At 47.9% G+C, this 27,723-nt stretch overlaps 2 protein-coding genes across 2 annotated transcripts; both read left to right on the top strand.

Annotated features, from left to right (window-relative positions):
- Positions 1-6,140: 6,140 nt before the first annotated feature.
- On the top strand, positions 6,141-10,443 carry LOC140902663 (chemerin-like receptor 1). The gene is made up of 2 exons (XM_073322990.1): positions 6,141-6,188; positions 7,585-10,443. Exon 2 carries the CDS (start codon positions 7,586-7,588, stop codon positions 8,687-8,689), a length of 1,104 nt encoding a protein of 367 aa, XP_073179091.1. The 5' UTR covers positions 6,141-6,188; position 7,585; the 3' UTR covers positions 8,690-10,443.
- A 13,390-nt stretch (positions 10,444-23,833) lies between these two features.
- Positions 23,834-24,806, top strand: LOC140902970 (chemerin-like receptor 1). The gene has a single exon (XM_073323550.1). It carries the CDS (start codon positions 23,834-23,836, stop codon positions 24,740-24,742), a length of 909 nt encoding a protein of 302 aa, XP_073179651.1. The 3' UTR covers positions 24,743-24,806.
- Positions 24,807-27,723: the final 2,917 nt, after the last annotated feature.

Genomic DNA, 27,723 nt, shown 5'->3' with positions numbered 1-27,723 from the left:
TAAAAATTTACACCTTATTTCCAGTCTGAATTTGTCTAGCTTCAACTTCTAGACATTGGGTTGTGTTAGTGGCATTGGCCACTGTTGGAAGACAGGATACTGGCCTACATGGACCATTGGTCTGACCAAGTTCTTATGTTCATAGATCTTTGCCTGCTATATCAAAGAACCCATTATCACATATTCGTTCTGCAAGTAGGTAGTTACAGATTGGGATCAGGTGACCATTAACCATCTCTTTAAACTAAATAGATTGAGCTCTCTAACACATATTTCCCAATTGTTTAATCATTCTCATGGCTCTTCTCTGAACCCTCTTCATTTGATCAACATCCTTGACCTTAAGGAATCACAGAACCATCACACCATAGGATGAGAAGGGACTGCAAGGGTCATCTAGTCCAACCCCCTGCCAAGATGCAGGATTTGTTTTATCTAATCCATCCAAGACAGATGGCTATCCAGCTTTCTTTGGAAAACCTTCAGTGAAGGAGCTTCCACAACCTCCCGAGATGTCTGTTCCATTGTCCTACTGTTCCTACCGTTAGGAAGTTTCCCCTGAGATTTAATCTCAATCTGCTCTGCTGTAGTTTGAACCCGTTCCCTCTTGTCCTACCCTCTGGGGCGAGAGAGAACAACTTTCCTCCATCTTTTTTATGGCAGCCTTCCACTTATTTGAAGACTGTGATCATGTTTCCCCTTAATTTCCTCTTTTCCAAACTAAGCATACCCAGTTCCTTCAGCCTTTGCTTATATGGCTTGTTTTCCATCCCTTTGACCATCTTTGTTGCTCACCTCTGAATCCTTTCCAGTTTCTCCACATCTTTTCTATACATTAGTGACCAAAACTGGACTTTGATTTAACCCAGTGAACAGGACACATGTAAGTTAAATGTCCTGTTTAGGGGCCAGGAGAGTAGATTTTCCCTGTTTCTCTATCCTTTTTGTCCAGCTTTCTCACGGGGTGCAAATGATCTGCCGTTTGCAATGGGCAACAAAACACCGGTGTCCCTTGTTCCCTTTGCTCTCCAGATATTTGAAGGCTGGTATCCCATCTACAGCACTGGCTGGTTGAGAGGTTGCCAGGGGAGATAATTAATGGACAGGTTGTGTTGGTGTGTTACAGGTACAGAAAGAGGTAAGACAAAGAGAGTTGAAGACATCCCCGTGGTTGTGAAGGGCACCTCTCTCCCCGCAACTCCCTTGGGTATCCCCACCATGTCCTAATATGATGCAGACTATGACTATGTCTATGACCATGACACAGTGGCCCAGAAGCAATCTCTCCTCAATAGCATGCATATGGTCTCCATGGTGATATTTGTAGTATATAACCTGTCGCTTAAATCAGCTTCTATACCAGACATCTGGAGGGTAGCTAATGTGACACCAATTTTTTTAAAAGGCTCCAGAGGTGATCCTGGCAATTACAGGATGGTAAGCCTAACTTCACTAGCAGGCAAATTGGTTGACATTATTGTAAAAAATAGAATTACCAGACACCTGGATGAACATGATTTGTTGGGGAAGAGTCAACAAGGCTTTTGTAAAGGCAAATCATGCCTCACCAATCTATTACAATTCTTTGAGAGGGTCAATAAGCATGTGGACAAAGGTTATTCTGTGGATATAGTGTACTGGGACTTTCAGAAAGCCTTTGACAAGGTCTCTCACCAAAGACTCTTAAGCAAAGTAAGCAGTCATGGGATAAGAGGGAAGGTCCTCTCCTGGATCAGCAACTGATTCAAAGACAGGAAGCAAAAGGTAGGAATAAATGGTCAGTTTTCAGAATGGAGAGAGATAAATAGAAGATTACAGGACAAGGAGTAATGGTCTCAAGTTGCAGTGTGGGAGGTTTAGGTTGGATATTAGGAAAAACTTTTTCACTAGGAGGGTGGTGAAACACTGGAATGCGTTACCTAGGGAGGTGGTAGAATCTCCTTCCTTAGAAGTTTTTAAGGTCAGGCTTGACAAAGCCCTGGCTGGGATGATTTAATTGGGGATTGGTCCTGCTTTGAGCAGGGGGTTGGACTAGATGACCTCCTGAGGTCCCTTCCAACCCTGATATTCTATGATTCTATTGCATCTCCTTCAGACTGGGGGTGATGGGCAACGGGCTGGTCATCTTCATCACCAGCTTCTGGATGAAGAGGACAGTCAATGCCATCTGATTCCTCAAGCTGGCCGTGGCCGACTTCATCTTCACCTTCTTCCTCCCCCTCAGTGTGGCCTACAAAGCCCTGGGCTTCCACAATAGACTTTATAATGGCCTTGTATATCTTAGCAAAATGGGTTTTACAATTCTCTTCCACACAGGGGCTTTGTGAATATTAATAAATGATTATGAGCAGTGCTGTGCAAGAACTGGAGTTTCCATTTTGTGGGAAATTTCCAATGATTTTAATTTTTTTCCCATTCCAAAGTGGAATGAAAACAAAAAAATGCAAAATTTCCCTCTGAAATGAAAATAAAAAAAAAGTCACTTTGGGTTAATCAAAATGTTTCATTCTGATCCTGCCTTTTAAAAAATACTCATTTTATGATGTAAAAAAATTAAATGTATGGAGTCATTTAGAAAATCAAAATGTTCTGTTCCAAAAAGTTCAGAAAAATTGGAATATGTATCTCTGAATGTTCCACTCTGATTTTTTTCCCAAATGAAATTAAGTCGAAATTGGCTTGTTTCTGCAACATCTTTTGATGTCCACCAAACATGATTTTCCAACTGAAAAACAATCAATATGACATATGAGGCAAGGCTGAAAGTATTAGGCATGTTTAGTCTAGAGCAGAGAAGGGACGTAAGCGTCCTCAAATATATCAAAGGTTAATATAAAGAGGACAGTGATTAATTGTTCTCCATGTCCACTGAGGGTAAAAAAAGAAGGAATGGGCTTAATCTGCAGCAAGGGAGATTTAGGTTAGCTATCTGGAAAAACTTTCTAACTCCAAGGGCAGTTAAGCCCTGGAATGGGTTTCCAAGGGAGGTTGTGGAATCCCTGTCCTGGGAGGTTTTTAAGAAGAGGTCAGACAACCCCCTGTCAGGTACGGTCTAGATTTACTTGGTGCTGCCTCAGAGCAGGGGATGGACTACAGGACCTCTCCAAGTTCCTTCCATCCCAACATTTCTCTGATCAGATGCTTCCATGTGGATGGATAGAAGCCAAGGAAGAGTGAAATGCCATTGCCAGGTGGTAGATGCTTCATTAATTTGTCTGTATCAAATATGTTCGGTGTGGATAACTTGGGCAAGGTGTTCTCTAGCAATGAGCAATTTTGGGGGGAACCAACTGGAGAGAGCTGGTTTTCAGCGGGACTATGTGGAAATGAAGTCTCTTTAGAGGATCTCCAGTTGGCCGCTCAAAATGGTCACTAAAACTTTGACTGTTCTTCTTTCTTCTTTAGCACCGTGTCTCTCCATTTCTTAATTAGCTGAGGTGGAGGATGTATGAAATAAAACACCGGTGCTTACAGCTCTTTGGAGATGCAAATTGTGTCTGAATGGGGGACAGAGCAGCCAAGCTAATGAAGACAATAGATCTGAGTTATAGAAGAATTCTGATTTCTTCATAAAAAAATAAAACATTCTCAATAAATTATTCACTATAAGGGGGATTCTCTGTAAGGGGAGTTTAGTTGATTACAGCCGGGGTCTCTCAAAGGGCATGTTTAGTCTAGAGCAGAGAAGGGGAGTAAGCGTCCTCAAATATATCAAAGATTAATATAAAGAGTGATTATAAGCAGATATCAACACTGGTTCTCCACTTGTGAGGTAACTCCCTTCTCTTCATGTGTCAGTATATTTATGTCTTCATCTGTAATTTTCACTCCATGCATCTGAAGAAGTGGGGTTTTTACCCACTGTAGGGGGATGAGCACCTGCTCCAACACTGAAGGGCTTTGAAAAGCCCTGCAGAGGGCTGGGGAAGGGAGTGAAATCCTGGCTGATTGGGGGAAGTGGCGGCAGCTGAGGGCCATGCCCCAATCAGGGCCCAGCTGGCTCTATAAAGGCTTTGAGCCAGAAGTTCCAGGAAAGTCTCTCTCTGCCTGTAGAGGGAGAAGGGCCTGGCTGCAAGGTGCTGAGTAGGACACCTAGATTGGAACAGGGCTGGGGAAGGGCCAGAGGAGCTGGGAGCTCTAGCCTGGAAAGGCCTATTAGGTACGGGGGCTGCAAGGGCAGCCATGGGTAGGCAGAGGCAGCAGGTCCAAACCCCCTCACCTGTGATGAGTGGCTTATCCTGCAGTCTGCCCCAGGGAGCGGGGGCTTGGTGGTGACTGGCAGGAGCCTACGACTGAGGCAAGGTGGGGATAGTGGATGGGGGTTCCCCTGGGAGGGGGAGACCCAGAACTGTGGGGGTACTGCCAGGGGACAGCACCCAAGACAAGGGCACCAGGGTCCGGGAGGGACACGGGGGTCAGGGGTGGTGAGGCACCGGCCTGACGGAGGCGCTCCAGAGGCTGGACGCTAATTCCCTGAGACAACCAGCAGGAGGCACTGCTGGGTGAGTCTGTGCCCCGTGACACCCATGAAAGCTTATGCTCAAATAAATCTGTTAGTCTTTAAGGGGCCACCAGACTCCTTGTTTTTGTGGATACAGACTAACACGGCTACCCCCCGATACTTGTCACTGTAGTAAACAGCGACTCATTTGAAAATAGAACTTTGGGAGTGGGGTGCAGTGGGTTCGAGCAGGGGGAGCTGGGAGCCGGGATGCTCGGGTTCTATCCCAGCTCTGGGTAGGGTTGCCAGGTGTCCAGTTTTTGACCAGAATGCCTGGTTAAAAAAGGACCCTGGTGACTCCGGACAGCACTGCTGTTTAGGCCATCAAAAGTCCAGTTGGTGATGCAGCAGGGCTAAGACAGGCTCCTTACATGGCTCCGCTTGGCTCATGGAAGCAGCGGCATGTCCCACCTCCGGCTCCTAGGTGTAGGGGCAGCCAGGAGGCTCCGTGCGCGGCCCCTGCCCCGAGCGCCAGCTCCTTAGCTCCCAATGGTCGGGAACCCCAAACCCCTCATCCCCTGCCCCACCCAAGAGTCCGCACCCCCAGCCAGAGCCCTCACTCCTTCCTGCATCCCAACCCACTGCCTCAGCCTGGAGCCTTCTTCTACACCCTGAACTCCTCATTTCTGGCCCCACCCCGGAGGCCGCACCCCCGGCCAGAGCCCACACCCCAACCCCCTGAGCCAACCTGGTGAAAATTAGCGAGTGAGTGAATGAGGGTGGGAGAGAGAGAGAGCGACAGAGGGAGGGGGGATGGAGTGAGTGGGGGGCGGGGCCTCGGAGAAGAGGTGGGGCAAGGAGTGGGGCAAGGGTGTTCAGTTTTGTTTGAGTAGAAAGTTGGCAACCCTAGATCTGGGAGGGGAGTGGGGTCGAGTGGGTTAGAGCAGGGGGTGCTGGGACCCAGGACTCCTGGGTTCTATTCCAGCTCTGGGAAGGGAGTGGGATCTAGTAGGTTAGAGTGCAGGGATGGTGGGCATCATTGGAACAGACCCAGAGGCCCATGTAACCTGGTGTCTCCCCCAACTCCGCTATAGCAGATCAGTCCCATGGGCCTATATAGACTGGTATCCTGCTCCCTCATTTAATGCCCCTTTGTGCTGCCCTAGAGCTTGGTATTCCGGCCTCCACCATGAGCCTAAGCCAGAGAACTGAGTTCCTGAAGGACTGGTAGGTAGAGGAAGAGCAGAGAGACAATGGGGATGGTCCAAGTGGGGTGGGAGAAGCAGAGGGGGTTGCTTCTTGCTAAAGGGAGCAGGGATAGAACGAGAAAGAGTCAGGACTCCTGGGGTCTCTCCCATGGTGTAGGAGGGGAATGTGGTCTAATGAGTTAGAACAGAGGTGAGGGTGGGAGCCGGGACTTCTGGGTTCTCTCCCCCATTCTGGGAGGGGTGTGAAGTCTACATGGGATAAGGAGGGGGAGCATGATAAAAAGCAAACAGGGAGCTGAGAATAATACCAGAGGTTGGGAGTGCAGGGCAGTCCTGAGAAGCTGTCTGATCCCTTTGCTAGCAACAAATCACCAGAGGAAATGAAAGTACTGAGGCAGCCCCAGGCCCAACCCCCTTCTCCTCCTTCCCCTTCCCATGACTCCTCCAAGCTTCCCAGCCTGGCCAGAGTGCAACCTGCCGGGGCCACGGGAGGAGACCAGCTCTGGAGATCCGCAGAGAGACGTCCCTCTGAGACCGGGGTAAGGAAAGGCTCGGATCCCTCCAACTCAGCCCCGGGTCCCTCCCACCTCCCCTCCCCAGGCAGGGTCCCTCTTGTGAGGAGTCCCCCAATACCCCAGCCTGCCCCCGACGGAGCCGGTGGATCCCCCAGGAAGCTGATGGGGCTGCGGCTCCGCAGAGGGTGCGGTCGGGGCGACAGCTGGGCTGAATCTGGGAAGATTTGGGAACGGACCAGCAGACCCTGGGAGGTGGCTGTGGATGGAGCCTGCTGGCCCCTGATACCCACCAACAAGGAGGTGCTACCCCCATATCCAGCTGCTCCAGCCCTGGATGGGAGATGTCCTATTCCCACCCCACATAACCACCCCAACCCTATTCCCACATCAGCACAGCTGCACCCCACTTCAGTCTGTGGGGGTGTGGCCTGGGTTGGCTCCTCCCTCTCCTACCCCCCACCCTGATTGGTCTGGTCAGAACTGGATTGGACCAGCTCCTGCCCCAGAAACTCCCCCCACTTTTATCTCTCGGTATCCTGCAGCCAGTTATTGAGTGTCATTGACATGTGGCCAATCAGCGGAGGGCGTGGGGAAGTGGTTGCCAATTAGCAGGCAGTATGGGGGAGAGGAGAGGGGGAGGAAGCAGATCCACCCCTCCAGGAGACAAAAGGGGAAATCCTGCCCCCCAGGAAAGGGAATGCCCCATTCCCTCTGCCAGGGGAAGAAAGGGGAAGGTTTTTCACCTTGTCTCACTCTACTTATCTCCAGAGCTGGTCAGGAAACTTTTGACAAGATGGTTTCATGTCTAAAACACCTGATTCATTGACATCAAAGTTTTTCTGGGAATTTCACCAGTTTCCTGACCCCAAAAAAGTTTTTTGGGAAAAAAGTTGTGACAGGGCAGATGAAAAAATCCAATTATTCCAAAACCGCTTTTTTGTTTGGGAAAAATTAAGCTAATTATTATTTGTAAAAACAATTTAAAAGAAATAAAAAGGCGGGTGGAACTGAAAATGCCACATTTAGAAATGGTCAGAACAGAGGGTTTTGATGAGGGTGGATTCTCCACCGTGGGCAATTTTGGTAGCAGGGTGGGATTGTTTTTAAGATATCTGCTCTAGTTCAAACAGGAATTAATTTGGTGACGTTCTCTGGCCTGTGTCGTAAAGGTCAGACTAGATTATCACAATGGTGCCTTCTGGCCTTGGAATCTATGATTATCCTGAACCGATTTTTGGTTTTTGGTCCATTAAAATATTGAGATTTCAAGATTTGGCTCCAATTCAGGATGGAACAATTTTTCAAAAGTTGAAAAAAGTGGCATTGGGGAAAAAAGTTTTCTGCCCAGCTCTTTTAACTCCCTGCTCTCTCGCCCCAGCGGTGCGAATGGTGACAGTGGATCTGGGTTTGGTTGTTGTAGGATGGAGGAGACCACGCCCTTCCAGTCCCGCTGGGCCCACCCCGCCTTTCCATATGTGAACAGCACCTTACACCCCTTCTTCGGGAATCCCTACCAGCATGGAGAAGAGGGTGGAGCCCAGCATGAATGGAGAGGAGTTCTCTTTGCCGTCCTCTTCAGTCTGGGATTCCTACTCGGAGTAGTGGGCAATGGCCTGGTTATCTTCATCGCTAGCTTCTGGATGACGAAGACGGTGGTCTCTATCTGGTACCTCAACCTGGCTGTGGCCGACTTCATCTTCACCTCCTTCCTCTCCATGGAGGTGGCCTATGCAGCGCTGAACTTCCACTGGCCCTTTGGCCAGACACTGTGTAAGATCCACAGCGCAGTGTCCTTCCTCAACCTCTTCGCCAGTGTCTTCCTCCTCACCGTCATCAGCGCCGACCGCTGCATCTCCGTGGCCTGGTCGGTCTGGGCCCACAACCACCGCTCGCCCCGGCTGGCTTTCTGGGTAGCTGCGGCTGTTTGGCTTGCAGCTCTGGCTCTCAGCACACCATATATAGTTTTCCGGGACATTAGGAGCTTCCCGCTTGAGGGGGACATCACCATCTGCTACAACAACTACATCCCAGTGGGGAACTTCACTAGGGAGGAGGTGGCCACATTGTGGGAGATTCGACACTGGGCCATGGTGCTCACCTGCTTTGTGACTGGGTTCCTGGTGCCATTTGCCATCATCCTGACCTGCTACGGAGTCATCACTGCCAAACTGATGAGGAACCATGTCGTCCGCTCTGGCAGGCCCTACAAGATCATGGTGGCCGTGGTGACGGCCTTCTTCCTCTGCTGGTTCCCCTACCACCTCTCCACCCTATTGGCCATGTTGGCAAAGGGGGTGACTCCAGCAATACAGGTTCTCCATGATGTCGCACTTCCCTTGGCCTACCTGAATAGCTGCCTCAACCCTGCCCTGTACGCCTTCATGGGCTGGGGCTGCAAGGACACACTGTGGCTCTCCGTGGTCTTGGCCTTCCAGAGGGCCTTCAGTGAGGCTGAGGTCCAGGCCACCCTCCCCAACAAGAACCAGGAGAGCAGTAGGTCAGAGGTGGAATTGCCCCCATTATGATCAGGCTACTCACCTCTCCCTTCCCCAAGCTGAGGATAGAACCAGGAGTCCTGGCTCCTATTCTCCCCCCCGCTCCCCGCAATCTAACCAACTAGACCCCACTCCCCTCCCCTGAGCTGGGGATAGAACCCAGGAGTCCTGGCTCCCAGACCCCCCTGCTCCATTCATTACACCCCACTCCCCTCCTGGAGCTATCACCTAGCTTGGATGGAATCCTGCTTGAGGCAAACAATAAAGGCCTCAGTTTTAACATTGATTCTGGCTCTGTTTTTCCTAAAAGAGGAAACAGCAGGGAAAGAGAAGCAGAACCTGCCACTTCCCCCAATTTACAGTTGTTCACAGGATTAAGGAGAGTCAGCCCGCTGGGGTCAGGAGTTCAGTTCCCAGCCTGTAAGCCAGGACTTCAGATCAGGAGTTTCCGATGCTGTAAAAAAATTGTGCATTTGCCTGTTTAGATGATAAAATCTTTGGAACTGATGCCCAGTGCCCCTGCTCTGACCCACTAGCCCCCCTCTTTTCCATATCCAGGAAAGAACCCAGGAGTCCAAGGCCAGAAAGGATCATTGTGCTCATATAGTCTGACCTCCTGGATAACACAGGCCATAGAATTTTCTAAAAAATTATGTCTAGTGTTTATCTTTCAGAAAAGCATCCAATCTTGATCTATAATTTGCCAGTGATGGAGAATCCATTGCAATTCTTGGTAGATGGCTCCAGTGATTAATTACCCTCATTGTTAAGCACTGCCTGCCACAGTCTATCTATTAAGCCCTGAGAAGGAGGTGCATGGCCAAGCTGAGGACCCGGAAGATGTTGACCATCCTCTCCATGAAGAAGCCAGGGAGGAAGATGATGTAGTCATTCAAAAACATCCCGGCGAGGAAGGTCAGGCCAAAGAGCACCAGAAAGATGTACATTATCATGTTACCTATCAGCTCTGTGTTCTTGGGGAACCAGGGTGCAGTACCCAGCCTCTCTGACTCATGAAAGACCCCCCCCAACCTCTGCTTGAACCAAAACCAATCAGAAGAAAGACTCACAAAAAGCAATGAAAAGGCCGTGGGAGACACACCTAAACCCCTGGGACAAGGGTGACAGGATTAAGGAAACTCCACTAGCCTCATTTGCATTGAAGAGGGGACAAGGAGGCATCTCCATTAGCAGACAGAATGGAGAACAGAGATTCCAAGGCAAGAACCGCAGGGAACTCTGGGACCAGAACAGCAGGGAAGCACTGCATGATGGGGGATCTCTGCTCCAGATGTTAATGAACCCACGCCTGCACACCCCCAGCTCATTAGTTATCAGACCAATTCTAGTAATAAATCCTTCATTGGTATCCAAAATACTGCAGCTCCCTAATTGCATTGTGAGCTCCCTCCAAGGAACACCGCCCATAGCCAGGAATGATCAGCTCCCATGGTCTAGCCTGATCAAAACAGCTTTGGTGTCCTCCCTTGTTTACACATCAACAAATCTCGAGTTCTCCCTTGAACCATTGTTGTTTCTCTGGAAAATCCCCGACCCACGCTCAAGTAAGTGTTCTGATGCCTGGATCCAAAATCTGCATCACTTCCATTGGGACTTCATCTTCTCCTGACTGATTGTGTTGGGGGCTCTGCCTGTCTCCAGCACGCCGGACCCTCAGCTACCACCAACACCTGGGTCCCCCGATCGATTCAAGCTTCACAGAGTGGTAAGAACCCAGCTCTCTCTCTCTCTCTCTTTTAGGTATAGCCTTCTGACCCTGACTTGTGTGATCAGTTATAGTTTTCTAAACATTACTTTTGCAATCAAATTTAAGTTAGATTTAATAGTAGCACAGTTTTGTTTGTTTTGGCTCCCCTATGATTATTACCTGGCAATAAATAACTTTCATGATTAAGTTGGTTGCCCCTCTCTCTCTCTCTCGCTCCCCCTCGTGGGTGGTTTTTGGTTTCCTCATTCGCTCTGCAGCAACGCTCCTCGTACCTAAGCTTAAGATCCCTGCAGCGCCCAAAAATCCTGTGGGGTTTGCTCATCAAGTGGGTTACAACCAGAACAATTGTACATGAAAGTGGGGATAGAGATGTGCTGAGTCCAGGGGCATATGAGCCTGACAGTTTGGAAATGCTGCTCGACCCGGCCTGCTGAGTCCAGGGACATCTAAGGGGTCAGCTTGGGAGTGCTGATTAACCCGGTCCTCTCAGATGGGCTCTGTTAATGTGTGTGTGTGCCTCTGATTCTGGGGCTGCAAGAACCCAGCCCTGGGGAACCGAGGTCCGGCAGGACAGCGCCATTGGGAGGGCCGAGCAGCAGGGAGAAGCAGAGCTCCGTATGAGAACACAAGCAGTACGTGGATAGCATTACAGCCCCCCACCTCAGGTTTCAGAGTAGCAGCCACGTTAGCCTGTATCCGCAAAAAGAAAAGGAGGACTTGTGGCACTTTAGAGACTAACAAATTGATTTGAGCATAAGCTCTAATAAATGAGCGGACCCCAAAGTAACGGGCAAATCTGGTAACAAATTGATGGAGGAACGTGGGCAGCATGTGACCCTAATCACATGGTATTTGTTGAGTGGTTGCTGTGGAATGGGGAAACTGAGGCACTGACCTGAGCAAACTGTCTCTTCCTTTTTCAGACTAAGCTCCTTTAGTGAGGTCTCTCTCTCTCTCTTCGGATATTTGGTAACGTCCTGTAACTTTTAAGTTAAGAATCGTGCCTAGAATAACTGTAGGACCGTGCAGTAAGGAGTTAAAGAGCAGGGCCGGCTCTAGGCACCAGCAAACCAAGCACGTGCTTGGGACACCACTTTTCAAGGGGTGGCATTCTGGCACTTCGGGCAGCAAAAAGCCTAGAGCCAACCCTGTTCAAGAGTTGTACTGTAAAAGTAAAGATTTTAGAGCAATAATGTGACTGCATGAAAGGGCTTTTGGTCGGGATCATTATTGAGATAAGGGAAGTAGAGATGGCTTGGGGAAAAACCCCTTGGCTGCTCACTTGAGACAGGAGAAAACCAACAGGTTAGAGAGACGGGTAATGAAGGAGAGGAAATGCCCCTGGGAAAGGGGGTGCTTTAAGGGTGAGAGTCCCCTGATTGGAGCGAGTCTGAGCTTTGAACAACATTGCACAACCTTTAAGCCGGCTGCTGCATGGGCATTGTTTTATGCATGCCTGGACAGGGTTGAAATGGTAAAGAGAAGGCAGGAATTGGAGCTGGAGAACAAGCAGTTACAACAGTGTTTGAAGAAATGTGAGACCGACGAGTGTGAACTGATAGCAGAAAAGCTCAGACTGGTGGCTGTGCTTATAAATGTACAAGAGGAGAGAGACCAGGCCGGCAGGGATGCAGAACAGTACAGGAAAGAGTTAACACGCACACAAATGTTGTTAGAAGAAGCGAAAGCAGGAAATCACTTCCTGGCAGATGAGAATAAGGCAGCAGCAGGCCATCAGGAGTGTGAGGCAGAGATTAGTAAATTGTGTGCCCAATTTAGTGCCCATGGGTGGGGGTGGGTAGCGGCTGTAAGGTTGAGAGAGAATTGCGATTTTGAGCCCTCTGGGGGGGAAAAAAGAGAGACCCCCGATGCTGACCCCAGAAACCCATTGAACCCCGACTGGCCACACATGCATAACGTTGCCCCTGTTTCCACAAGGGAGCTGGTCATGGATGTAGTAAGGTGGTCTCCTAGTCAGGCCAAGGCTATTGCCGAGAGACTGGGGCCACGGAACCGTGACACAGCCGTGGCATGGCTGCCCCGTGTTTGGCAAATGCACCCCTCTGCTGATGGCATGGACTTAACCCAATTGGCTCAGTCATGCACCTCTCCTTGTGATGCAGATGCTCTGGACATAGACTTAGGTTCTTGGGGGCGGCCTACCCCTGGACCTCAGAAATGGATGGTAAGTGCTCTTAAAATATTCCTGCCTGCGTCTTCCCTTAAGAAACTATATATAATGGAAGAGCAGAAACCAGAAGAGGCCCCCGAAGCTTACTTAATTCGAAGAAAGAGGCTGGCAGCTCTCTCTGATTCATTACCCCAGACAGAAGAGAATGGGATTATCACTGCCCGTTATCAGGGACCTGGATTAGTACAGAGCACTTATGCAGGACTAAATTCTCAGACAAAACCAGAAAAATCTCAGAATGGATTCTCAGAAAATTCCATCCATGATTTGGATGGAGCTGGTGAAGTTAGGGGAAGATATGGAAAAATACGATCGTCAGCTCCTCAGCATCCTGATTAATGCTTTGTCTCAGGTGATGCAGAGAACAGAGTGAATGCAGGGAGCCCCCCGCCTCCTCCCGCTGTCCCAGTACGGAGTGCATTCCCCACGCTCACTCCCTGTCAAAACCAGATCCCTGTCTGAGTGGAGGCTCTCGAGGGAGTCGGCCAAGCAGTAGGGATGCCCGGGTCCCCGCGGGCCTCTCCAGCTGATTGCAAGACTTCAGTGTGACGTATGGGGGAGACCCACTGGGAGGGCTACAGTGGGGAACCCAGGGATATTTGCCCAATTGCCAGTGGACACTGGAGCATCAGTAAACATTCTAAGTCCCCAGTGGATCTCCGGAGGGAGACCCACTGATAAACAGGTTATCAAGGAAAGAACTGGAGACACCCGGGTGACTCACACAAAGGGACATCAGAAAAATCACTCCGAAGAGGCACATTGGAACAACCGAGCTGGCGCCTTAGCCAAAGCTGCTGCTGCTAGTGACCACACTAGAGACACAGACCAGGTAAAACAAACAGAGGCAGTAACTACCCAGGGAAAAACTTTAGGCAAAGGAATAGATACCTTGGGCTTAAGTCCCCGTCAAGATGGGGATACAGAAATCCGGTCCTTAGCCAGGATAGGGAAAGATCCCACAGAAAAATACAGGGTTGAGCAGGTTGTAAATGTCTGGTGGGCAGTGGACACAGGTAGTCAAAGGCACTGGATAGTCGCCAGCCAGGTGCGGGGGGACCTGATTCCATTTGTGCATGAGCAAGGGCAAAGAGGAAAAGGGGGTACCTTAAACAGGGTTAAAGATACAGGGTGGTGGCCAGGCATGGGAGCGGATATCGATCTGTGGTGTGATAATTGTCTGCAGTGCACCATGATTAATGCTGATGGCCAGGTTCAGAAACATGGATTGGGGCATAGAGGGTAGATTCAGATGGATTACATAGGCCCTTTACCCACCACCAGCAGGGGGAATAAATACTGCCGGGTAATAGCAGATCCCTTCTCCAAATGGGTGGACGCCATCCCTACTAAAACCAACCCTGCCTCGGTCACGGCTAAGCAGCTCTTTAACATGGTTTTCTCAAAAACAGGAATTCCCAGAGTAATTGATTCAGATTTGGGATCCCATTTTGTGGGAGATGTTCTGCAAGAGCTACGTAAGGCTTTCGGCATTAAGCACCGTTTCCACATAGCTGGACACCCCGAGTCCTCTGCACAAGTTGAATGAACCAATCGCACGCTAAAGGAAGCTTTGAAAAAACAAGTAAAGTGCTCAGGGAGGGGTGGGGATGAAAAGCTACCAATCGTCTGAATGGCTCAGAGAGGCTCCATGGCGATCCATGGGTACACTCCCTTTAAAGTTATGACTGGAAGGCAAATGTGCATGGCTGAAAGTTGGTCGTTGGGAGTGGAGCTGCCTAGTGCCTGGGAAGGGAAGGTGGGAACAGATGAATGGGTACAACCGTTAGCAGAGACGATCACTGCGTTGCGCATGCGAGTGGCAGCATAGACAGGCATCGTACAGCAAAACCTGGACAAAAAACTAGACTGGGGAAAACCTCCTTTGATATGGGAATTAGGCCAACCAGTGATGGACAGAAGGTTTTCAGCAAAGGAGCACGCTGTGACACACACCTGGGATGGCCCCTGCTTTACTGTGAATCAGGCCAGCCCCAGCGTTTATCAGGTAGAAATCCTGAATGGAAAAAACGGGAAATGCTGGCGGAAATGGTTTCATTCCTCACAGCTCAAAGAGTGGAAGGGTAAACCATCTGACCCCCAAGGAATAGTAGAACTGTCTTCTCCATCCTGCCGGCAAGAAGGAACGGCACGGGGCCATTGGAAAATATGTGTTGGGTGGGCTTGTTAGTGCCTACCCCGATGTTGAGTCAGGAAAAGGCCAGAGAAGTCCTTGACTTATTATGGGCACCTTCACGTAGGTCACTGCTTCACGGTCACTCTGCACTATTGATCCCAGACTCCCCCAGTATATATGGGGGGAGTGTGGAAATTTGTTCTCTGTTCTCACAGGTCCCGAACACGAGCCATGACATCCCAATGGTGCACCAGCACCCTGCTGTTCATAAGTGTCTGATGCTGTCCAGGCTCTATGCTGAACCTGCGATCCTCTGAGCCTCTGGAGGTGCTGGCCAGCTGGAGCCCAGGAAGTAAAATTGCTCTGCCACATGTCTGGATTCTATGGGAATGGGAGCAGCCCCCTGGCCCTGCAGCATCGCTACCGGTTCTACACTGTCGGCAACTCCTCGGGTTGCCCCATGGAAAGCATTGCCAATTGCACGCAGAGTGCCACCGGGGAGTCACTCACATTTTGTTACCACGCCAGGCTCCGTCCCATTCTTCTGTAAGCCGTTGTGGTCTCGAAAGGGACGTACACCATCAAACACACCCAGTGACAGCCTCCCGGGTAGCGGAAGGTGCAGGATAGTCCTGGTTTCCTCTGCTGTTTGGGGATCAACTATGCCCCTATGTGTCATCATTGTCGTCGGAACACAGACACCTCCGTTACCTGGAGATGAACTGCAGCTGTCTCTGATCACGCCAGCAGGAAAAATATCACACGGTTCCTTGTAAACTGGGAACCGCTGAATTGGACTTTAGCTGGAATGACCAGACTCAGCAAGACTGGGTAGTTCCATTAAAGGGCAGACATTGTGACAAGCTCATGCCAACAATTCAGTTTAAATTCTATGGACACACTGCCATTTCAGAGGGATCCCATGACCCTGGATTGTACAGAATGAAATTGGGCCAAAAACAAAAACCAGTTTTAAATGTTGACCCTCTGATCACAAACCTCGCTCCCCTCCGATGTTTAAGAGCCCCAGTTTCAGGACCTCACATGTTAAAATTGGATCAACAACAACAAGAACATTTGGTCCTTCAGCCTCAGACTTCTCTGAAGGAAGTTCGCATCCACTTAGAAGGCCTGAATATCTCTCACATTGCACCTGCATCCGCTCCCTTGATTGGAATTAGCCATAAGGGCTGGAATGAATGGGTAAGAATGTGGCAAGGGGCTGACCATGTAAATAGAGTTAAAAGGGAATTAAGTGTTTGGATTTCACCTGTAGGAACAGGAATCTCTTTAGTTGATACCACAAACATAGAAGTTCTGGCTAATAAACCATCATATGCCACCGAAAACATAGAAAAGATGGGAACCCCGTTAACAGCATCTTTGAAACAGTTAAGTGCGGAACAGCAGTTAATAAGTAAGGTATTATCTGGGTGGGAAAGACTCATAGAAAAAGATGAATAGTTAATGATGTCTGTCTGGTGCACAATCCTTAGAATCATAGACTATCAGGGTTGGAAGGGACCTCAGGAGGTCATCTAGTCCAACCCCTGCTCAAAGCAGGACCAATCCCCAATTAAATCATCCCAGCCAGGGCTTTGTCAAGCCTGACCTTAAAAACTTCTAAGGAAGGAGATTCTACCACCTCCCTAGGTAACGCATTCCAGTGTTTCACCACCCTCCTAGTGAAAAAGTTTTTCCTAATATCCAACCTAAACCTCCCCCACTGCAACTTGAGACCATTACTCCTTGTCCTGTCCTCTTCTACCACTGAGAATAGTCTAGAACCATCCTCTCTGGAACCACCTCTCAGGTAGTTGAAAGCAGCTATCAAATCCCCCTTAATTCTTCTCTTCTGCAGACTAATACTTCCTGGACTTCCTTCCAGAATAATGTCTCATTGACTTCAGCGTGTGAGCAAGCTCAGGCTCTCACCCAGAACATAATCATGGAAATGATTCAGCAAGCCATAGCAGGACAAATTCCCATGGAAGCAATCAACTTGATTCGGTCCCATGTAACGGAGACAGAATTAGTCCTCTGGCCCTGGTGGAGACTAGTTAACGTTCGTACAGTCACCACCAGCAAAGCTTGCAGTTATTCCTGATAACTGTGGCAGGCAAAGAAATTAGAATAATTCACCCAGTAGTCCCACTGGGATTACATGTTAGTGGTAACTCAGTAATGTACTCCAGAGATCCTAACACATGGGCCTGGCAGAAAGATAATGTGTGAAACACAGTAAATGTAAAGGTGTAGGAGAAAAGAAGGTTTGGGCTAAATCTGTGAAGACCAAGCATTGGAGGAACACGATGAATGCTTCTTCCCACAAGCTGGGAATAAGTCTTACTGTTGCTTCGATGTTATCCGTCTGTTATTGTCTATGTTGGTAATGCACGTGTGTGTAAGAATGAGCTGTTATATTGTATTGATTAATGGACATTGGATTCCACCCATGGTGCCGTACGTTAATCGCTGTTTCGGTAATGTAACCACCATTGTTAGTTGTGATGTTAAGTTTACTGTGCCTATATGGGCTGTACAACAATTGAAAGCCAATCCTGAGCTCTACAAGGAGGTTTCCCCCATTTCACTGAGAATGGGTCTCACTGCCATTAAAGGGACTATTAACTCATCCCTCCTTACCAACTGAGCTGCTGAAGCTCCGAACTTTGGGGGAGAATGGCAAACTCGAGATTCAACACCACAACCAAGAGATCTCTAGGCTAGCAGCTACAACACAGGCCATCACTCCTGGTGGGAGCCTTTGCTTGGGTGGAGCCTCAGTGCAACACGTCTTTTGAATATCCTGCTTCACCCCATTGTGGTGATCATTGGTTTCCAAATTATACTAGCAATTGGTCTGGTTCTACTGGTTTGCTGGATCCAGCGAATGATGCGGCAGCTGCAATGGATGGAAGATCAGACCTGGTACCACGGAGTAAAGATGTGATGGGGATACTCACTCAGTGCAAGCACCCCAGCAACGGGTGGACTTGTTACCTAACAGCACTGTCTTCTTGGGGAACCAGGGGGCAGTACCCAGCCTGTCTGACTCACAAAAGACCTCCGCCCCCCCCAGCCTCTGCTTGAACCAAAACTGATCAGAAGAAAGACTTACAAAAAGCAGTCAAAAGGCGGTGGGAGACCCACCTAAACCCCTCCAGAGAAGGTTGACAGAATTAAGGAAACTTCCCTAGCCTCTTTTGCATTGAAGAGGGGACAAGGAGGCATCTCCATTAGCAGACAGAATGGAGAACAGAGATTCCAAAGCAAGAACCTCAGGGAACTCTGGGACCAGAACAGCAGGGAAGCACTGCATGATGGGGGATCTCTGCTTCAAATGTTAATGAACCCACGCCTGCACACCCCCAGCTCATTAGTTATCAGACCAATTCTAGTAATAAATCCTTCATTGGTATCCAAAATACTGCAGCTCCCTAATTGCAATGTGAGCTCCCTCCAAGGAACACCGCCCATAGCCAGGAATGATCAGCTCCCATGGTCTAGCCTGATCAAAACAGCTTTGGTGTCCTCCCTTGTTTACACATCAACAAATCTAGAATTCTCCCTTGAACCATTGTTGTTTCTCTACAAAAACCCCGACCCACGCTCAAGTAAGTGTTCTGATGCCTGGATCCAACATCTGCATCGCTTCCATTGGGACTTCATCTTCTCCTGACTGATCGTGCTGTGGGCTCTGCCTGTCTCTAGCGCTCCGGACCCTCAGCTACCACACACCTGGGTCCCCCGATCGATTTCAGCTTCGCAGAATGGTAAGAACCCAGCTCTCTCTCTCTCTCTCTTTTAGGTATAGCCTTCTGACCCTGACCTCTGTGATCAGGTATAGTTTTCTAAACCTGACTTTTGCAATCAAATTTAAGTCAGATTTAATATTATCCCTGTTTTGTTTGTTTGGCTCCCCTATGGTTATTACCTGGCAAATAACTTTCATGGTTAAGCTGGTTTCCTCTCTCTGTCTCTCTCTCCGTGTTCTGGTGAGGATGAGTCACTAGAAAAAAAATGGAGAATTTGACCCGCATGCTAATATATTTTTGATGAATGTGTTTTCCAAAGGAAATCTGCCTTTTCTGAGAAATTCACAATTTTGTGAAACAGAGTAATTCTTCCCAAATAAGCCATTTGCAGTGTTGGTACCTTTCATGATTTTATCATGATTCGCACCATATTTCATATAACCTCCAGCTCCTGGAAACAACCTCAGCTTTCATTTGAAAAAAATTGTTTCTAGCCATTGTAGTTACAGAAAACAAAGGGGAGTGGGGTCTAGTGGGTTTGAGCAGTGTAAAACCTGTCCATTTCCGTGCCTATGTTCTCACCTCTTCATGGAGACAGGGATAGAACCCCAGAGTTCTGACTCCCAGTCTTCCTGCTCTAACCCACTAGACCCCACTCCCCTCCCAGAACCAGGCATGGAACCCAGGAGTCCTGACTGCCAGCCCTGGCTCCTTCACAGTCTGCTCTCGGCAATCCCCAGAAAGCTAGTCATCCTCAGTGGAGTTTTCCCAGGGGCCACAGCACAATACTTAATCAAGATGACCTCCATCTCTGTTTCCCTTGGTGAGAAGGGGCCGGGGCCATGCCAGAACGTGGCTGTGTCCCAGCAGGGCTCCTCAAAACAGCCCTGGATGTCAGTCTTTGTCTCTTAGAACCATGGTGCTGATTCTGCACAGCAAGAGCTGGGGGTGGGGGGGGACCACATGACTTTCAGATCACAGCAAGAAATGCCTGAAGCCTCTGAGGCTTTGCAGAGGCTGTTGGACCCAACCCCCATCTGCACCTTCCCCCCACCCAGCAAAACCCACATCAGAACAGCTTCCTGCCCCAGACAGAGACCATCTCTGTTAGCCACGTCGAGCACGCAGGATTGACGCTACGATGCCACGGCCACCTGAGGCACAGGTAAGAAAATGATCCTCCTTGCCATCTCTTTCTCTTCCCCTCCCCGTTTTGAAGGAGAACCCCGCTTCCATCATCTGGATCACCCCCCTTGCATCCCTTCCCCTTCTTCAATCCTTGGTTGTCTTTGGGAACCTCTCAGTCTTTGCAAAAGTGGTTGATTAATTTCTTCCCGGCCACTCCCGGCCCCGTCTCCCTCTGGCTTTCTGCATTCAGTGGGGGCATTTCCCTCTCTTTATCACTCCCTGCCTCAGAGACTTGAATTGACATTCCTTGACCAAACAGATACCAATTTTGATGTGTGAGGTTAGTTAATTTCATCCCAGACTGTGCAGAGTTAGTGATCTCCAAAGACCCTTCCTATTCCACTTTCCACTGTCTTGCTGCTGTGGTTATGATCTCTTCCTCTCTCATCCCTTTCTTTGGATGCTTTGTCAATGGTCCTTTGCGAAGCAGAAGCCAATTTTGAGTCGAGGCAGGTCAGTTAATTTCTTTTTAGGATTGGTGGAGTTTGTAGTCTCTGCAGACACTCCGTGCTCCGTCTCCCTCTGTCTGTCAGCATGGATCAGCAATCGATGGTGTGGAGTGGTATGGGTGAGGAGGAACAGGTATGGTCAACCTGGCACAGGAGATGTTCTCTTGTATCCCTTTGTTAAACAAAGGCAGATTTGGTGCTGAGCTAAGTTGGTTTCCCAGGAGGATGCAGCACCAGTGACGCAAAATCTGGAGCGTTCCTTAGTGCAGTTTGTTGATTTACAGCATGAACACACATGTCCTTAATTCACAAATACAATGCTTTTCTAGAGAGGCATCAGCCAAAGTTACCACTGCCCCATGCCCGCGGAGCAGCTCCGTCAGGTCTAGATCTCTCTCTCTGTCGCTGCTGGAATCTAGCTCCTAAAAGAAAAGGAGGACTTGTGGCACCTTAGAGACTAACCCATTTATTTGAGCGTAAGCTCCTAAAAGACACTGTTCTTTGTTTCTGACTCATCTCCTGGACTCTTCATCTGCCCTGAATTCCTCTTGTAAGACCTGATGTGGAAAGACAGCAGGAGTATTCATTAATAGTGCTTATTGGGAAATGGGGGGTTTCTCCAGGGAAGATTTCAATGAAAAGGGCGAGGGGGGAATTGCTTTCATCAATCATTTTCTGCAGAAAAAAATGATGGTTGGTTGGAAAAACAGAGAGAGAGAGCGAGAGTAGCAACCGAAAGCTGAACTGTGTGTGTGTGTGTGTGTGTGTGTGTATGGAGGGAGGGGGAGATGGAAAACTGAACATTTCTGGCTAAAATATTTAGGCCAAGAACTACAGAAAACAAACTAAAGAAAAAAGCTGGCTGAAAACCGCAAAAAGCCAAACTATTTTTGGATGAAATATGTTGATTTGCAGTTTCCCCACTAAAAATAATCATTCTTTTTTCACACTTTCTGACACCTCCCATGAAAATTTTCCTTTCCTCGAAACCCAGTTTCCCGCTGAAAAAATGTTTTGTCCAGCTCTATTACGCCTCCTTTTATGCAACTGCTCTGCAACAGGCAAGAGCCTTACAAAGCTTGTGTGATAAATAAAGGCGGGGGGAGTTAGCTGTAAAAGCCAGCCAGTTAGCTGTAAAAGCCCTCTTGGTAGCTGTTCTCTAATTGCTTTAACTGTAATGGGTTAAAAAGTCCCCCAGGTTTAAAAAAGAAAAAAGAAAAGTGGGCACCTGATCAAAAAAGGCAGTGGGAAGGTAGAACTTTTTAACCCTTTACCGGTAAAGCTAGTAAAGAACAGCTACCAAGAGGGATTTTACAGCTAACTGGCTGGCTGGGTGTCCATCAAAGAGAGCTAATTCCCACCTTTATTTATCACAGCTTACCTGCCCATTGAGACGAAAGAGACCACTTCTCTGTTGAAAGCCCCATAACTAAGTCATTGATTCTAAGCCCCAAAGGGACCACTGGGATAATCTAATCCAGGGGTTCATGTACCCCTGGGGGTACGCAGAGGTCTTCCAGGGGGTACATCAATGTATCGAGGATTTGCTGAGTTTTACAACCGGCTACACAAAACGCACTAGCGAAGTCAGTACAAACTGAAATTTCACACAGAAGAAATGAGAAAGTCAGCAATTGTTCAGTAGTCGTGTGCTGTGATGATTTTCTATTCTTATGCCTGATTTTGTAAGCAAGTCGTTTTTAAGTGAGGTGAAACCTGGGGCTACGCAAGACAAATCAGACTTCATAGAATATCAGGGTTGGAAGGGACCTCAGGAGGTCATCTAGTCCAACCCCCTGCTCAAAGCAGGACCAATCCCCAACTAAATCATCCCAGCCAGGGCTTTGTCAAGCCTGACCTTAAAAATTTCTAAGGAAGGAGATTCCACCACCTCCCTAGGTAACGCATTCCAGTGCTTCACCACCCTCCTAGTGAAAAAGTTTTTCCTAATATCCAACCTAAACCTCCCCCACTGCAACTTGAGACCATTATTCCTTGTCCTGTCCTCTTCTACCACTGAGAACAGTCTAGATCCATCCTCCTTGGAACCCCCTTTCAGGTAGTTTGAAAGCAGCTATCAAATCCCCCCTCACTCTTCTCTTCTGCAGACTAAACAATCCCAGTTCCCTCAGCCTCTCCTCATAAGTCATGTGCTCCAGTCCCCTAATCATTTTTGTTGCCCTCCGCTGGACTCTTTCCAATTTTCCCACATCCTTCTTGTAGTGTGGGGCCCAAAACTGGACACAGGACTCCAGATGAGGTCTCACCAATGTCGAATAGAGGGGAACGATCACGTCCCTCAATCCACTGGCAATGCCCCTACATATACATCCCAAAATGCCATTGGCCTTCTTGGCAACAAGGGCACACTGTTGACTCATATCCAGCTTCTCGTCCACTGTCACCCCTAGGTCCTTTTCTGCAGAACTGCTACCGAGCCATTTGGTCCCTATTCTGTAGCGGTGCATGGGATTCTTTCATCCTAAGTGCAGGACTCTGCACTTGTCCTTGTTGAACCTCATCATATTTCTTTTGGCCCAATCCTCCAATTTGTCTAGGGCCCTCTGTATCCTATCCCTACCCTCCAGCGTATCTACCACTCCTCCCAGTTTAGTGACTTCTGTAAGGGGTGCAGTAATCTGGAAAGATTGCGAACCACTGATCTAGACTGACCTCCTGTTTAACACAGGCCAGAGAACTTCCCCAGAATAGTTCCTGTTTGAACTAGAGTAGATCCTCTAGAAAAATATCCTGCCTTGATTTAAAAATAGCCATTGTTGTAGAACCCACGACAGCCCTCGGTACATTGTCCCAATGGTTAATTCTCTTCACTGTTAAATTGCACCTAGTTTGAATTTCTCTAGCTTTAAACTTCCAGCCATTGGATTGTGTTCTACTCGCCATTGGATCTTGTTCCTCTAGGTAGGTGGGTACTTACAGACTGGAGTAAGCTCACCCCCTAACCATCTCTTTGAAAGCGTAACGTTATCTTTTGCCATAACATTGTATTTGCACTCTGGGTTTGTGTTTTCTTGTTCAGTAGAGAGTGGCCTTAGCACCAGAATTGACTGACAGGTTATGACCGAATATTTTTTCCATTGGAAAATACAATCTCATCGAACTCAAAGTGTTTCCCAAAAGCCATTCAAGTCCGGCGACATTTTTCAAGGATGAAATTCAAAGGGGGAAATGAATTTTTGTCATTTTGTCTCAAATTGCAATTTTTGTTTTAAGTTAGTTTCTTGAAAGTGGAACGAATCTTGCTTTCCAGGTTGGGGATTTCGCAAAAAAATGTTCGATTTCAACAGCATTATTTTTTTAACTGAAAATGTTGATTGAAAATTTCTAGCCACAATGAAACATTTCCTCTTCCTTTCAAATGGCTACTTTCATCTTGTTTCTGTTTTAAAACGCCCAATAACTTTGGCTTTTGACTTCCAGCTGCAGGATTCTTGGTGGCCATTGGAAAAGTAGAAAAGAGATAGTGGAGAAAAAAATCATTTTGGTTTTTTCCCCTCCTCCTTCCCCATCCCCGCTTTCTCTCGCTTTTCAACCAGCCTCATTTGCTTTCTTTTTTCCTTCTGCACTACCAGAGCTGCTGTGCTTAGACTGCGTCTGATCCACTTCTGTCCTGTCTCTCTCTCTGTTATTAAGACTTCAAATTTGTTCCTTCTTTGTTTGCTTTGTCCCAGAACTGCACAGCTTCTGCTTATCCCCAGATGATGGCCTACGAAGCAGCTGCCCATCTTCACGCCATAGCTCCTTTGGAGACGACGCACCTAGTTTTCATGGTGCTCTGCACCCTGACCTTCATCCTCGGTGTGACGGGGAATGGATTCATCATCTTCATCACCAGGTGCCAGAAGAAGAAAACAGTCAACGCCCTGTGGCACCTGAACGTGGCCATTGCTGGATTTATCTTCACTGTCTTCCTGCCTCTCATGGTGGCCCTGGGCTTCAAATGGTATTTGAGAAGCGTCCTGTGCAAGATAACCAACATCATCACCTCCCTCAGCATGTTCTCTAGCAGCTTCCACCTCACAGCCGTCAGTGCCGACCACTGTGCCACCACAGTTTGCCCCGTGTGGGCCCAGAACCACTGCACAGTCCATCTGGCCTCCCTGGTCACACTGAGCATCTGGATTCTGGCTGTCATCATCAGCTGGTGCTACCATGGCCTCTGCTCCGATCAGAGCCTCTTGTTGAGAGAGAGTGGAGAAGCAGCCAACATTGCTATCCGATTCCTGGTTGGGTTTCTGGTCCCACTAGCCTTGATCAGCATCTGCTTGGTCACCCTGGCTGCCAGACGGAGCCAGAAACGGGCGGCTTGGTCCAAGAAGCCCCTCCGGACCCTTCTTATCTTGCATGTCATTTTCTTCCTCTGCTGGTCCCCGTATCACATAATTGCCTTCCTGCAGACCTCACCCAAAGCATCATCTCCAGAGACAACAGAGTCCCTGGAGACTGGGACCATCTTTGCTCATGGCCTGCTCTGTTTCAACAGCTGCTTCTACCCCTTCTTCTACCTCATCACACGACAGCATTTTGTTAGCTGCCGGAGAGGGGGGCGGATCTGTCCAACCCCAGTCAATGTGGGATCAGAGCTGGTCGAGTTGGGGGCAAATAGATAGGAGACCACTCTCCTAGAGGAGAAGAGTGATTTTGATTCCTTGGGGTTGTATTATCGGTTACTTGTGACAATCAATTTTTGTACAGGCCCAATTCTTTTTTGTCAGAACACCCTATTTTCAGAACTTGATTTTCTTTTTTGGGTGAAATTAATTTAGAGTTTGTTTCAGCAGCATTTTTTAAAAATGTTCAAAAGAAATTATGGTTAAAAATTGCGTCTCTCGATGTCTGCATTTTTGGCATTTTTTCTTCCATGGTGGGTCTTCCTCTTCTTTTGGTAGCATCTTCATTGTCATTTTCAGCCAGCACTCAACTCTCCCTGTCTTCCGTGTTGTGCTGAAAACTGTGTCAAACTGACAAGCTGCCACTTTAAATCCTGAGCAGTTTCCTGGTTCTGCGGGCAAGCTCAGTAGGGGAGCACGCACAATCAAAGTCAGTCTGCAGAAAGTCAGCTATGGTGAGGTGACTGGTGTGTCTCTGCCTAAGGGAGCAGCCTGTTTTGTCTCTCTGTTATTTGGTGGTCTTGTGTGGGTTCTGGATTATCAGGAATAAAGTCATGTTATACTGCAACTTTCCAGGATTCATCTTTGATATTTTTCTCTAACATCTCTTGGATATAATATTTAGACATCAGTCAAAACCAAAAGATGAAAGCCAGCCCCATTGATGCCAACAGCCCATTGACTTCAGTGAGTCAGTATTTCCTCCCAGGATCTTTTTCATGTTCACATATTCATAACTTCTCAGGCTAGAAGGGACCATTGTGATCCTGTAGTCTGACCTGTATAGCCCAGCCCAGAGAACGTCTCTGAATTAATTCCTCTTTGAATGACAGCAGATCTTTCAGGAAAAAAATCCCACCCTAATTTTTAAATTGCCAATCTATCACGACTCTTGAGAAGTTGTTCCAATGATTGATTCCCCTCACTGTTAAAAATTGATGACTTATTCAGAGAAGAGCCATGAGCATGATTAAAGCACTAGAAAATATGGCTTATAGTGAGTCACTCAATCTATTTAGTTTCATGAAGAGAAGTTTAATCACAGTCAATAAGTATCTACACGGGGAACAAATATTCAAGAACAGTTTCTTTAATCCAGCAGAGGAAGGTCTAATGTGTCCAATGGCTGGAAGTTGAAGCTAGACAAATTCAGACTGGAAATAAGGTGTCAATTTTTAATGGTGAGCATAATTAACTATCAGAACAATTTAGCAATGGGTGCAGTGGATTCTCCATCATTGACTATTTTAAAGCACGACTGGACGTTTTCCTAAAAGATCTGCTCTAGGAATTAGCTTGGGGAAGCTGTAGGGACCATACTGCAGAGAAGGTCAGAGGAGATGATCACTGTGACAACTTAGCACCCCAATAGTCACCACTGAATGTAATTAGGATATGTTTTGTACAAAGTATGTCAGGTGTGGTATTGTTCTAAAAGTCTTGATCTGTTAGACAGTAATAGCTCATTGGATTGTGTGTGCTGTCGTTGTACGTGAAGTTATGAAGTTTGGTTCTGTGTGTGTTACTGAAACATGTTGTGAGGTTGAAAACTCCCAAAAGCAGCCTTTCAGGTACAGCAGTAAAAAGGCTAAACAATGTGAATGGCTTACTGAGGAAATGCACACAAGGACAAGGATTATCCCAGGAACTGTGTACAATAGAAACCTCTCAGAGATAGCACTACACAATGGGAACTGTTTGACCCAGGTCACAGGAAAAGAGCTTTCCAGCAAGTGGGAAGAAGATATAAAAGGGGGACAATGACATCATGATGGTACTTCATTCTTCGTACAACAACACACTTGGAAACACCTGAGGAGCAAGGACTGAACTGTGGGAAGTGATGGTCCCAGGCTAGAGGGATTTTTAGTCTGTGTATAAAAACCTGGGAAAATCAAGGCAGCTTGTGCCTTAAGAATCTGCCAGCCTGTTTATCACTCAGGGTGAGAATTTGCTAATTCATACCCTACCTATCTAGTCTGTTAAGTTCAGTTTGTGGTTTTTGTTTATTTGGGTAATCTGCTTTGATCTGTTTGCTATCACTTATCACTTATAATCTTTTGTAGTCAATAAACTCATTTTTTTGTCTAAAAAAAGTGTATGGAAATTATAACTTGGGGCAGAAAGCTGTGTATATCTCTCTCCACATTGAGGGAGGGGGCGCATTTCATGAGCTTACACTGTACAGTTCTCTGTGCAGCAGAAGATGGTACAATTTTGGGTTTACCCTCTAAAGGGAGGTGGGCACTTGAGTACTGGGCAATTCCTTAGCTGAGCCTTCTCATGAATAGCTGATCTCAGCATTTGTGTGTATAGTTGCAGCTGGGTGTGTCCCTACCTGCAAGTGCAGTCTGAAGCCTGGGGAAGGATTTGAAAGGCTGCACAGCAGTACAATGTAATGGGAACCCAGGCTGGTGGATCACACGGGCTCCATGGTACCCCAGTTCCAAGTGGCACCCCAGGGGGAGCTCGTCACAATCACAATGGCACCTTCTGGGCTTGTCAACTGTGAATCTGTGTCTTTGTCTAGCTTCAACTTCCAGCCAGTGGATCTGTTAGACCTTTGTGTGTGTTCCTTCCCCACTCTGAACTCTAGGGTACAGATGTGGGGACCCGCATGAAAGACCCCCTAAGCTTATTCTTATCAGCTTAGGTTAAAAACTTCCCCAAGGTACAAACTTTGCCTTGTCCCCTTATTGGTCCTTTGGGTCAGGTGCCAGCCAGGTTAGCTGAGCTTCTTAACCCTTTACAGGTAACAGGATGTTGCCTCTTGCCAGGAGGGATTTTATAGCACTGTATACAGCAAGGTGGTTACCCTTCCCTTTATAGTTATGACAGTATGCTAGATCAAAGAGCCCATTATCAAATCTTGGTTCCCCCTGTAGGTATTTACTGCTGGTAATCGCGCCACCCTGTCCCCTTCCCTTTCGCTGGGTCTACACTAGGCAACTCTAATGGTACAACTACTTTGCTTGGGGATG

The sequence above is a fragment of the Lepidochelys kempii genome, chromosome 24 (genome assembly GCF_965140265.1).
Source record: "Lepidochelys kempii isolate rLepKem1 chromosome 24, rLepKem1.hap2, whole genome shotgun sequence".
NCBI lineage: Eukaryota > Metazoa > Chordata > Testudines > Cheloniidae > Lepidochelys > Lepidochelys kempii.
This window is presented reverse-complemented; position numbering and strand designations above follow the sequence as displayed.